We start from the raw sequence: 13,979 nt of genomic DNA on the forward strand, positions 1-13,979 counted from the left end.
TGCCCACCTGCCGCTTGCCCACCTGCTTGCCCCCGACTCGCCGCTGCACCACCCCCCTCCTCCCCCAAGTATATAGCCTCATTCAGAGACCCAGGAGTCACTATATTACTGCACACAGCAGTCAATGCAGTTGTAGATATACAAAAATGCATAATGCAGAGATTTAACTTTTACATGACTTTGTATTGAACCTTGGTAATGTTATAGCGGGCCCCTAAGGTAGTATACAAGGTAAAAGAAAAATGTCCTTTTGCTAGAAGTAGAATAAGATCTTTCTTCCACTTCATAATCAATTGCCCTATTGAATGAATGAGGAAGGTGTGGAAGGCAGGCACCTCCAGACAGCTGCAACCCTTGGAGAGGGGCTGGGAGCCAGACCAAGGAGCTTTGCCCAGGGCTGAGTGGTATGGAATTTGGGTGCTGGGTGCAGGCTCCAGGCTGGGGCATGGGGTGGGGTGCAGAAGGGTGGAGGGGTGCTGGCTCTGGGAGGGAGTGTGGAGGGGTGGGTGCAGGCTTTGGGACAGAGTTTGGGGGCTGGAGGGGGGTGTTGGGGGGAAGGGACTGCCATGTGGGGGATGGAGCTGCCCCTTCCCCAGTGTTTGCAGGAGTGCTGGCTGAGGGGAAACCCAGTCAAACTCTGGTTTTACTCTTTTGCTGATGGGTCACTTAAACCCCTTACAAACTCCTTCCTACCTCTCTCACTCTCCTTTTCTACTGGGCTTGTTTCATCTTTTCGGTGGAGGCAGATGAAAACCACAAACTCCAGTGAGAGCAAAAGGCTGGAAGACTAGACTGAACCCACCACCCAGCCTAGTCCATCCCAGAGCCCAGGACTGAGGGCAATGTCCCCCCACCCCCAAGCCACCTGCTTCCACTCCTGGCCTCTCCCAGCGCTGCCAGTGATTCTGTGTGGCTGCATCGGGTGGGATTTCAAGTGGACCCCTCAACCCCCCACTAAATTTACCCCTGTTTTGCGACCACTCTGCACCAAGAGCACCTTCCTTCCCTGCCCTAGAGCTGCTGGATGGCCAGAAAGCGGAGCTGGGCGTTTGATTGATCTAGATTATCATGCCCCACCCAAAAAACCTTAATATCCACACAGCTTTGGGGGGGGGGGTGTTTGCCACCCCCCCAGCCAGTCTATTTTATTGTGGCAGGGCAAATGAAGGAGCCATAGTTTAATGGAAATATTCAGCCCCTACAGCGGTCTTGCAGCAGGGGAAACAGAGTTGATGGGAAGGAAACTGGTTTGGATAGGAGCCCCAGTCCCCTTCCTTTGCAAAATAATTTGGAGAGGGAATCAGATCATGCTGTGCCTCAGTTTCCCCTTCTGCAGGGAGATGGGAGGAGATAAAAGTCTCAGCCTGCTGTGCCATGTTGCAGACCTTTTGCATTCTCTTCTCTTGCTGTATTTGATTTCCTCCTCCAAACCTCCTTCTTTCTCACCTGGAGTTCACAGCACTAAGTACCGGCTGGGGCGCTTTTTTCCTGGGTTACATTACATGATCCCAACTTTAGTTTTGAAACAGACACAGGCAGGCACAAACTCACCCTCAAACAGCAACACCACAAAAACCACAACACCAACCCAATATTACAAACCTAGGGGGAATGACGGTCAAACACTCACCGTTGGAAGCCCCAGCAGCTGTTCAGGTGGGTGAGGTCCACTGCAGAGATTCCTGTGTCTCCCACCGGACCAGAAGCTCCCTTGGTGTCTCCTCCAGGCGACTGTTGGGGGGAGGGGAGGAAGGCTGCAAGCACATGTGCCTTCTCCCCCTTCCCCTCCTGACCTGCAACACCCAGCGGCTGTCTCTGCCTCAGCCCTCTGCCGGGCAGCATCTCTCTCTGCCTAGTAACAGCTGCTGCTTTCAGGAGATGCAGAACTTTGCTTCCGGGAAGCTGGCCAGCACAGGGCACGATTCAAGGGAATCGGGCAAATCGGCCTAAAGCCGGCCCTGTACACACTGCCACAAGTGTAGACATTGTTACTATTTACTATGTTGGCTATCACTTGGTTTCCAGTGTAGTCCTCTGCTATTTAGTGTGAATGGGAGCAAAACTGCAGAAATCTCATGTGGCTGAGAAGGGAACTATGGGAAAGGCAATTGCATAGTAGCATTTTCCCCTACAGGGTAACCAGCAGCAGCCACTGCATGAGCATTTTAGGAAACTACTCTATACGGCAATTCCATCTTTCAATAAATATGGAAAGGTTCCTTCCCCCCTCTGAACTTTAGGGTACAAATGTGGGGACCTGCATGGACACTTCTAAGCTTAAGTACTAGCTTAGATCTGGTAACTCTGCCACCATCCAGAAATTTCAGTGTCTGGATCACTTCTTGTCCCCCGCAAAACCTTCCCCTCCCTGGGCAGCCTTGAGAGGCTTCACCAATCCCCTGGTGAGTCCAGATCCAATCCCCTTGGATCTTAAAACAAGGAAAAATCAATCAGGTTCTTAAAAAGAAAGCTTTTAATTTAAGTAAAAAAAAATCATCTCTGTAAAATCAGGATGGAAAATACTTTACAGGGTAATCAGATTCGTATAGCCCAGAGGAATTCCCTCTAGCCTTAGGTTCAAAGGTACAGCAAGCAGAGGTAAAATCCTCTCAGCAAAAAAAAAAAAAAAAGGGAACATTTACAGGTTGAGAAAACAAACATAAGACTAATCCGCCTTGCCTGGCTATTACTTACAATTTTGAAACATGAGACTGATTCAGAAAGATTTGGAGAGCCTGGATTGACGTCTGGTCCCTCTTAGTCCTAAGAGCGAACAACCCCCAAAACAAAGAGCACAAACAAAGACTTCCCTCCACCAAGATTTGAAAGTATCTTGCCCCCTTATTGGTCCTCTGGTCAGGTGTCAGACAGGTTTACTGAGCTTCTTAACCCTTCACAGGTAAGAGGCATTAACCCTTAACTATCTGTTTATGACAGCATAGAATGAACTAAAGAGGTTGAGTTAATGTTGCTGGGACCAGCATTATTTCTAATTATATACTCCAGTCGCCCAACAGGAGAACTCATTCAGTGCAGGCAGTGACCAAAAACACTATGAATTCCATATTTTTTTAATAATTAACACACAGGCAAACATTTTCAAACCTGAATGCCTAAAGGTAGACTCTTAGATAAGAGTGGCCTGATTTTCAGAGGTGCTGAGCAACTTCAGTTCCCATTCACATCACTTGTGTTCCCAAGAAAAAGTGTTTGTTCAGTGACCTGTACTTCTCTTGACTTTAGTAGAAGCTGTAGGTGCTCAGCAAGTCTCAAGATAAGGCCTTCGTTTTTAGCTTAAATTTAGGCACCAAGTTTAAAAAAGTTGGGCACAGTATCTCTGTAAAATAAGTGCCAGATATCCTGAACAATGTTTTTATTGGATTAATTTAAATGACAGCTAGCACCCAGAGACCCACATAACATTTGTCTAAGTTATTTAAGAATGAGGACATGAGGGATCACTCAATTTCAATATCAAGAATCATATTGAGTATAGAAATGTAGGGTTAAAGGGACCTTAGAGTTCATCTAGTCTAGGTCCTGCCTCAAAGCAGAGGACAAGTATACGTTGACCATCCCTGACTAGGGTTGCCAACTCCGTAATGTTTATAAAATGGACACTCCAGCAGGAGTGCCGGAACCTCCTCCACTCCTCCTCTTCCCCCCGCCCCCACCCTGCCTCTTCCCCAAGGCCTTGTCCCCCATTCACTCCTCTTCCCTGCCCCCATCACTTGCTGCTCTTCCCCACCCTGGCCCGTGTCATAAGGTACTTGACCGTGGAGCCAGGTCTGGGAGCTGCAGACACCCAATGCAGGTAGGAGGCAGCCCCGACTGAGTAGGGGATGGCACAGGTGATGACTTGGTGCCTCCCTACCTCCCGCAACCTTAATAACCAGACTGTGTGTGTCCGGTCAATAGATACCAGCTATTTCCCTCACAGCTGGATTTCCACTTGAGTCATTCTTGGATTCTCTGTTGTGTGATTATTTGGCTCTCTTATGTATTCCTTTATAATTTGTTTAAAGATAAGAGAAAATTTGTTTATTTTTTTGGTATCTCTGAAGGGATTAAAGGAACAAAACAGCCTCTGAGAAAGAGGGAGTGGCAGCCCAGTGACATTCTTCTGTCCCTCTGAGTAATCAGAAAACCCTCCATGAAGCTCATACCCACGTAGATATTTGGGGATGACATGGGGCAGAAAGGGAGATCAGCTACTTTGCATAGCATGTTCCCCTTAATTACTGGCAAACTCCCATGTGAAAATTCACAGGGTACTTAAATACTGGGCAGACCAATATTAACTCTCTCCTGGGCCTTCTAGGCCCCCTCAAAGAATAGGTAAAGCAAACAGGTAAGGTGAGCCAATGGTAACCTTGGTCCTTAGAGAGGATGGGTCATCACAAACAGTCTGGCTAAGTGTCCAGGGTTGTCCAAGGCTGGCCTGGGTCTGTGCTAGCAGACTCAGAAAATAAAGGAAAAAATGCCCTAAATATATTTTAAACTGTCATTTTAAGGGTCCAAACTCCAATTAGGAACGTTCTCCTTAAAGGAGCTTGCCTGTTTCTGGAGAAGGAAACCCAGGCTTCCATCAGCTGTGGGATGTTTGGAAAGAGTCCACTGGAAAGACCCTAGGAGGCTCCTTTGAGGCCTTTTAAGGAGATAAAAATATCAAACAGCCTTATCTGCAGCCCTCTTCAAGTAGCGATAGAGCAGTCTGCTGTCCAAATAGCAGTAGCTCTGATTCTTTTCCTCCCTAGGCTGTTTAAATAGCTGCCTTACTGAATCCAGGTGGAGATTCTCTCTCTTCCTTGGCAGGCAAAACAGATTGTGTGAGAGGTTCCCCTTCCCCTGTAGGAAATTAACCCCTTCCCTCACTGCTGTAGTGTGCATATGTACAAGCTGTCCGAGAGGAGCTCAGTGATGTGCCTCCTGGATGCCACCACAAGGATTTATGGGATTGGACCCTGGGTTCCTTGCAGCTGGGTGAGATTTGCAGGCTGCACCCCACATCCCTCCCCAAAGCCACAAACCCCTCCTCCCTGAGAGAAGCACAAGGCACTAACTCCAAGTTCTAACTCATGAGACCAGAGCCTTAACTGGCATATCTCCAGCATTAATGTCAGTGCCATTTTACAACAGTGGAGGATGTGGCCCATGGATTTTTTTAGTTATTTTTCCTACCCTGTGTTTTTTCCCCAGGAGAGGAACCCCATACCAGCTGCTAACAGTATTTTCTTTCTTCTGTTTGGAGCTCATCAGTACATTCTGTAGGGGAATTAAGAGTGTGGTGGGGGAGATCCCCAGCCCTGTTTACTTTAAACAAATTTGCACTGGTATAACTACATCAGTGTACAATGGTGCAAGCCCCTAAAGTAAACATACTGCACAGATATGAAAGAGTTTTCACCAGTGCAAATTCTCTGATGTAATTAGGGTCCTAATCTCAATGCCTGACACTTAAGGAAATGCACATCAGTAGAGCAAGCTACACTTTAGTATAGAAAATAATCTCATTGAAATAAAAATCTGGTATCTAAGAAACAGAAACTTGCCATATAAGATATCCCACAGCAAAACTCTATCTGATCACATTTGTTAATCATTTTGGAATCACTAGTAAGGATCTTTAACATTACCCCTGACTTATGTCATTGCCTATAGACTAGGCTATAACGTGCCTTGCCCATTGTGACAAAGTTCCTCCTCTACCTTGGTGGGTCCTGCTCTTCTTGGCAGATTTGCTCACATCAGTGATCTTCCCCTCTTGTGGAACCCACAGTCTGGGTCAATTCCTCCTGTGTCTGATTAGGAGGTTTCGGGGGGGGGGGACGACCCAGGCCCACCCTCTACTCCAGGTTCCAGCCCAGGGCCCTGTGGATTGCAACTGTCTATAGTGCCTCCTGTAACAGCTGCATGACAGCTATAACTCCCTGGGCTACTTCCCCATGGCCTCCTCCAAACACCTGCTTTATCCTCATCACAGGACCTTCCTCCTGGTGTCTGATAATGCTTGTACTCCTTAGTCCTCCAGCAGTACACACTCACTCTCACTCTCACTCTCACTCTCAGCTCCTTGCTCCCAGCTCCTCTCGCACACTCCTCCTCCTCTAGCTCCTCCCTGCCTGACTGGAGTGAGCTCCTTTTTAAACCCACATGCCCTGATTAGCCTGCCTTGATTGGCTGCAGGTGTTCTAATTAAAGTAGCTATCTCCACTGCCTTCTAGAAAGATCTTAATTGGCCCCAGGTGCCTTGATTAACCTGGAGCAACTGCCATTTGGTTACCAGGGTCCTATTGGCATCCAGCGGGGGTGGGCGGGTGAAGCCCGCCCACTTCTAAAGGGCCTCCCCCCAGCCTAAGGGGAGGACCCACAGGTCTGGGACACCAAATAATTACGGGGGACAACTAATGAAAAAAAAACAGGATCGGAATTGAGGTCATAGGGCTAAACGAAGGGAACCCGATGGGGACACCGAGCAGAGAACCCCGGACAACGCCCACTGCTCTGGTTACCAGGGTACTAGGGATTTGTTTAGCCTGGGGCTAACATACCTGTTTCTCAGTACTTTACTGTAGCCATCTGGCCTTGCCCCATCACACCATATAGAGACCATATTAATTCACCACAGAAAAAAATCATTGTCAGAGAAAAATGGAAGTTTTATCCTCTAAAAAATAATAATTCAGGACACTCTGCCCTTCAGAGAATTTCAAAGCTCTTTACAACATCAGTTAATTAAAACTCACAGCATCTTTATGGAGTAAGTTAGTATTATCCCCCTTTTTACAGTGTCTCACTCTTGTTAAGTGGTTTGACAAATCTCTGACTGAGTGAGGAATAGGGCTTAGGAGACTTGCCTCTGAGCACCTTCTTTTGGACCACATTCCCTCCTTTATTCTTTCAGTCTGGGTGTATTTATTTATTTGTCATCACAATATACTTGCAATTTAGGAGTTTGTAGTAAATAAGTACAATTTGCCTTTTCAGAAATGTTTTATTTTGTTGGTTTGGAACTCACTTAATGTGATACGAACATACTACAAACAAACAAAATACCTGAGAGACAAACAATTGTATGGCAGGGAGTCCTCATTGGTAAGAGACAAGTGGAAGTCTGGCTGTGAAGAAAATAACTGACTTCACTGTATTTTAAAATGGTCTCTACTTGAGGCTTACATTTGGCCCCATGTGGGTCATCAAAGTGGACTCTTTAAGTTTGCCTGATCCTGCAAGGTAAATAAACACTGATATCCAAGATACAAAAGACTTGTGATTTGGCTTAAGTTAATTAAACCTGCTGTTCTGAAATACTGTAATTATCAAGATTCTTGGCTCAAGAAATCTAGATTTTCATAATAACATCCATTAATTCATCTTCATGTATGTGAAGTTCGTTAGGGATACTGGAATGCATTGGATGTTAAATACTACCTTGTTTTCCAAGAATGATAATGAAGCATTATAACAAGGTTTGTATCCATACTTTAATCCAATAAGTGACATACATGTCTACCGAAAGTGCTGTTTAGTTGCAATAACCTATATAGAACAGTTGGGAGTATGCAATAGGTAGATAAAAGTGCAGCACAAAATCCTTTTTTAGCAAAACCAATTCTGCAGAAATAACCACTGACTAAAAAGAAATAATTTGCACTTTATTAACATCTTTTATCAGAGCATTATATCTCAAAAGCATTTCAAAACATTAACTATCAAGCACTGGTGTCAATAAGATGATATATGATATTTGTTTGCTGCCACTTTCATATTCTCCATTAATATTAATACAATGTGAAAAAATAGAAGGAAATTGTGGCTGGAATACAAACACTCATATTAGGCAAATCTGAGAAAGAGCCACATGGTACCATTTTAACAGTGATGATGAATAAAATTTCAAATTATTGCATCAACATGCTTTTGCTTTCTAGGTTTTTCATTTGTAGATGAATTTGCTTTAAATCCATAGACATGTTTCCATTTTGGGGTGAAAGGGTACTGCCAACTAATTTCCTCAGTTAAAAAAATACTATCCAATTCGTTTTTAGATGTATCATGAAGCCAAAACAATACTGAATATTTTAGTTATTCAGTGATGGAGTGGGAAGAACTTTTTACTAGATTCTTGGAATCAGAGGACATCTTTTTCTACAACAGTTTTAAAGTCTGTGGACCTAAACAACTTGACGTTGTACCTTTTAGTAAATCTAAACAAACAGCATAGGCACAATTAGTGGGGAGGTAAAAACTTTAATTGGAATCCAGATAAAATTTTATTGCAGCATACAAAATACAGTTTAAATATGTGCATTGCTAACAGGAATTAATCAAAAAATGTGATGGGTTTTCTATGTAATCACTTTTAATAATTCAGGATATGTTTTATGAACCAATTGTAAAATCATTATTTTTTATTACAGTGTAGTAAGAGGGAAGATATATTTATTTGGAGGGTGTTCAACCCCGGATGCCAAAGAATGCCTTCCAGGAGTCTACAGCTTTGACCTTAGTGAGTAGGAATATAAGATTACATTTTGTGCTATTTATAGTCCACTAAGGTAATGACAAGTCTAAGGGACCATTATTCAAATTAAAGCAATATGCTGCTTTCATTATGAAAACTTGCAATGATTATTTTAATGTATTAATAATCAAGACAGCCCCACATATGACTCCTAACACCTCTATCCTCCTCCAGAAATGGCATCCTTATCTTTTCTATGGAAAAGACTGTGCTCTTGCAGATTGAGAGCTGTAATTATCTTAGAATGAGAGGTTTTAGAAGATGAAACCTAAACAATATCTGCTTTAGAATCTGCATTTATAGTCCATCTTTTATTATTGGCAGAAATATTTATTAGACCTAATCCCACAAAAAAATTGAGCTAATTCTGTTGTTTAATAGTCAGTTAACTAAATAAAGATGGTTGTCAATGGATTTACTCTGTTTTTGCTATGTAGCTGTTACTCTAATTCTAGATTTTACTTTCCCATGACCTGTAGAGAAATAAAAGGAATACAGTTCATTTGAGTGTGCCTCTTTGAGGTATTAGAGAGGCAAAGTGGATAAGTAATATCTTTTATTGGACCAATTTCTGTTAGTAAGAAAGATGAGTTTACACAGAACTCTTCTTCAGGTCTTTGAGGTATGTCTTCTTACTTCAATCCCTGAGGCCACGTCCAGACTAGGAATTAAAATCGATTTTAGATACGCAACTTCAGCTACGAGAATAACGTAGCTGAAGTCGAATTTCTAAAATCGAGGTACTCACCAGTCTGGACGGCGCCGCATCGATGTCCGCGGCTCTCCGTGTCGATTCCGGAACTCCGTTCGGATTGATGGAGTTCCGGAATCGATGTAAGCGCGCTCGGGGATCGATACACCGCGTCCAGACTAGACACGATATATCGATCCCCGAGCAATCGATTTTAACCCGCCGATGCCGCGGGTTAGTCTGGACGAGGGCTGAGGCAATGTGATTAGTGGTTGAGATTCCCTGCTGTAAACTTTCCAAGTGAAAGGTTAATTCTGTACCAAATGTCAGTTCATGATGCACTGCATTTCAAGTCAGACTAACTATTCCACAAAGGAACATACTTCTAGGCAGTGAGCTAAACCTGGGCAAGACCCTCTAAAAGTTATAATTTTAAGCATTCATACACAAACAAATAAAACTTTAATGGCTACATTTTGAAAAGTTAATGTAAAAGTCACTTTGCCAGACATGTTGTATAATGTACATTATATATTTGGCTTGGGCGGAAGTGAGTTTTTTCTCCAAAGATTAATGCACATTTTCAGAGTATATTCACATTCCTTAGGCAGAGGCCACTAATATAAACACTATCTATATCACTTTGTACTGTGTGATCATTGGATTATTTATTTTGAAAAGTAAAAAACATTAAATAGTAATCAAAATTCAACAGTAAGGGTCAAACTTTCAAAATATTATGCACAAACGTGCACAAGCACCTCACCTAGATATGCTGATACCCCTGACTTCAGAATATGCATTAGGGTAACTCACACAGATTGCTTTGTATGTGACCCCTAATTTGCCTACACACATTAGGGGATTTGCACAAGATTTTGGAAAGCTTTCTGAATTACTATGTAATTTCGCTCAAAATCAAGAGCAGAAGTCAGTAATTACAAATATATATTACTGATTTGGTCTATAAAAGCATTATTACAATAAACCTGTGTAAGATTGTTTGGTAATACTGTATAAAGTTGCTGGTAACGGAGATGTAACCTATGATATATGTACTCTCTAGAAAAATGATTTAACACTGCAGACATTTTATATGGCTTCTGATGTGTAAATGATATAAACCTTTACCAACCACTCTCATTATTTATTTTTCTTTGTTTTGCTATTCTGCAACAATAACACATTTTTAAAAGTCTTTGGATTTTTTGATAAATAAGCTTTATTTATTATTTTTTTCAAGTAAGTAACAATGGAAATAAAGGAACAGATAATGGACAAGGTGTGTACAAACCAAATTCATGATGTAAATTTACAAAACACTGAAAATAAAAAGTGCAGTCTCAATCAGACAGTTTATCATTATTTGAAAAGATGCGTTTAGCATATAAATACATTTTGTGCTAATGTTTAATAAGTGAGTTAAAGGCCTTATATAAATCTTACTGAAGTCAATGGGATTCTTTCCAATGACTTCAGTGGGCTTTGGATTGACGCCTTGAGAAATAAAAGTAAAGTGAGTATGTGTTGGGTGGGGGAGGGTATAGTGTATTTGTGGGAAGCCACAGAGAGATATGGTAATGGAATATTTTGCATTAAAACAGTTGTGAGGATAGAATAACAAGGGAGGTGATAATGGACAGGAGGAGCCAGTAGGAACCTGTTATGTGTAGGGTGACCATACATCCTGTTTTGGCCAGGACAGTCCCTTTTTTAAGCCCTGTCCTGGCTATCCCAACTGTTTTCCAAAGGGAGGCATTTGTCCCATTTGCTCTTGCTGACTTGATCAGTTGGCAAGAGCAAACAAGACAAATGCCTAGTTTTGTCAAAAGTGGGGTGTGGTGCAGATGCGGCAAGCGGAGATGCCAGCTCCACTGTAGCATGGAGACAAGGCTGGGGGAGTTCCAGCATGTTCCAGCATGCGGCGGGGGGCAGGGGAGCACAGGATTCCAGCAACCAGGCAACAGCCTCCTGAGGGGGCCACCCGCATAGTTCCAGTGACTTGGCAACAGCCTCGGGGTGGAAGGCCAGGGTTCCAGTGATGAGCAACAGCATCGAGGGGTATCCCATTTTCTCTTTGGGAAATATGGTCACCTTAGTTACATGATGTATTTCATAGTTGAGTATGATGGGCTGTACTACTCATCTGGAGTCTGGGAACTTTGAGACTGGGATAAGGGTAACTCCTATAGAGAATGCTTTGGTATGTTTTATTTTGGAGTTGGAGTTGCTTGGTTTCCTTAGAGAAGAAAGGCCACTCACTCACAGAAGGCTTTCCTGGAGCAAGGATGTCTTTCAAGTATCTTCCAGAATAGGGAGAATAAGTCTAGGTTGCTTCTCCTTATCATTAGGATTAAAGATGCAGGTTCTGTTTTCTACTGTGTGAGAGTAAGTAGCATTAAAATCTTTCCAATCGCTACAGCTGATTATGGCATATAAAGTAAGAGGTGTGAGAACACATTTTTCAGATACAGTAACATGGCACTGTGCTCACCAATGCCAAGAAGACAACAATGTGGAGTAGAGCTGGTGAAGTTTAGAGCTTATGCAGAAGTTTGTCCAGGTCAGGGAATTTTTGGCAAAGAATCATATAAATATAGGGCTGGAGGGCACCTGGAGAGGTTACTGAGTTCATCCCTTTGCGCTAAGGCAGGATTAAATAAACCTAACCATCCTTGAAAGAAGTTTGTCTCATCTGTTCTTAAAAACCTCCAAAGACAGAGATTCCACCACATCTCTTGGAAGCCTATTCCAATATTTAATTATTTTTCTAGTTAGAAATTTTTTCCTAATATTTAACCGAACTTTCCCTTGGTGCAGATTAAGCCCATTATTTCTTGTCCTACCTTCAGTGAACGTGGAGAACAACTGAACACTATACTCTTGATAACAACCTTAACATAGTTTAAAACTAATCAATTCCCTTCTCACTCTTCTGTTCCCTTGATTAACCATGCCTAGTTTTTTAACCTTTCCTCATAGGTCAGGTTTTCTAAATCTTTTATCATTTTTGTTACTTTCCTCTGGACTCTCTCCAATTTATCCACATCTCTCTTAAAGTGTGATGCCGAAAACTGGACGTTCCAGCTTTGGCCGAGTGCTAAGTAGAGTGGTACAATTGCCTCTCATGTCTTCCATACAACACTTCTGTTAGTACACTCCAGAATTATATTAGCCTTTTTTTCATCTGTATCACATTATATGCAATCTGTGATCTGTTATAATCCCCAGATCCTTTTCTTCAGTATTACTGCCCAACTAGTTATTCCCCATCTCATAGCTGTGCATTGATTTTTCCTTCCTAAGTGAACTACTTTGCATTTGTCTTTATCAAATTTCATCTTGTTGATTTCAGAGCAATTCTCCAATTTATCAAGCTCATTTTGAATTCTAATCCTGTCCTTCAAAGTACTTGTAACTCATCCTGCAAATTTTATAAGAATACTCTCCACTGCCTTATCTAACTCATTTATGAAAATATTGAATAATATCAAACCTACAACAGACCCCTTCTTCATTCCACAGTGGGACTGTGTCAAAAGCTTTACTAAAAATCAAGATACTATATATCATGTCTACTGCTTCCCCCATCCACTAGGCCAGTAACGCTGCCAAAGAAGCAAATTAGTTTCGTTTGGCATGATTTGTTCTTAAGTAATAGCCAACGTGGATTTGTCATCACCATATTATTCTCTAGGTGCTAACAGATTAACTGTTTAATCATTTATCCCAGTATCTTTCTAGGTATCAAAGTTAGACTGACTGGTTTATAATTCTCCAGATCCTCTGTTCTCCTTTTTAAAGATAGGCAAACATAGTACCTTTCTCCAGTCTTCTGGGATCTCACCTGTTCTCCATGAATTTTCAAAGATAATCTCTAATGGTTCCAAAATTAATTCTGCTAGTTCCTTTAGTACCCTAAAATGAAATTCATCCAGCTTTGCTGACTTGAATCCATTTAACTCATCTAAATATTCTTTAACCCGCTTTGGCTTATGTTCCTTCCCCTTTGTTGTTAATATGAATTGTGTGTCACCATTAACCTATTTAGGGAAAACTAAAGCAAAACAGGCTTTAAACCCTTCAGCCTTCTTGATGTTATACATTATTAGCTCTCTATTCCCACTAAGTAGTGGACTTACACTTGATTTCATCTTTCTCTTGCTCCTAATGTATTTATAGAACCTCTTCTTATTGCTTTTTATGCTCCTTGCTAGATGAAACTCATTTTGTCTTAGCCTTTCTGATTTTATCCCCACATGCTTGTGCACCTCTTTTGTGCTCATCCTTAGCATTGTCCATGTTTCCACTTTGTATAGATTATTTTTTAATTTTCCAATTATTAAAGAGCTCTTGATACAGCTATATTGGCCTCTATTTTTCTCTCCTTCCTTTCCATCAGGATTGTTGGCTGTTGTGTCTTAAATATTGTCTCTCAGAAATTGTCATTTCCCCTGAACTTCTTTTTTTCCAGTAGATTTTTTTTAGTTCTCTAAGCTTGCAAAAGTCTCCTTTTTGAAGCCTTATTCTGCTGCTCCTTCCTTTCCTTAGAATCATAAAATATATCACTTTCACCCACATTGCCTCCAGATTCACAACCAATTTCTCCATTAGTCAGAATCAATCTAAAATGGCTGCACTCCCTCAGTAATTCCTCCACCTTCTGAAACAAGACGTTTTCCCCAACACATTCCAATAATTTATCGGACATTTTGCATTTTGCTGAATTACTTTTCCTACAGATGCCTGGTTAGTTAAAGTCCC

The 13,979-nt window shown here is 41.9% G+C and overlaps 1 protein-coding gene across 2 annotated transcripts in view; it reads left to right on the top strand.

The window, feature by feature from the left end:
• Window positions 1-13,979, top strand: part of LOC115653151 (host cell factor 2-like) — a 100,471-nt gene that overhangs the window by 16,395 nt on the left and 70,097 nt on the right. For both annotated transcript variants that reach the window (XM_030565961.1, XM_030565962.1), the window contains one exon: window positions 8,421-8,509. In XM_030565961.1, coding sequence (XP_030421821.1) covers window positions 8,421-8,509 — 89 coding nt within the window. The remainder of the gene's footprint in view (window positions 1-8,420; window positions 8,510-13,979) is intronic.

The sequence above is a fragment of the Gopherus evgoodei genome, chromosome 6 (assembly GCF_007399415.2).
Source record: "Gopherus evgoodei ecotype Sinaloan lineage chromosome 6, rGopEvg1_v1.p, whole genome shotgun sequence".
Classification (NCBI taxonomy): Eukaryota; Metazoa; Chordata; order Testudines; family Testudinidae; genus Gopherus; species Gopherus evgoodei.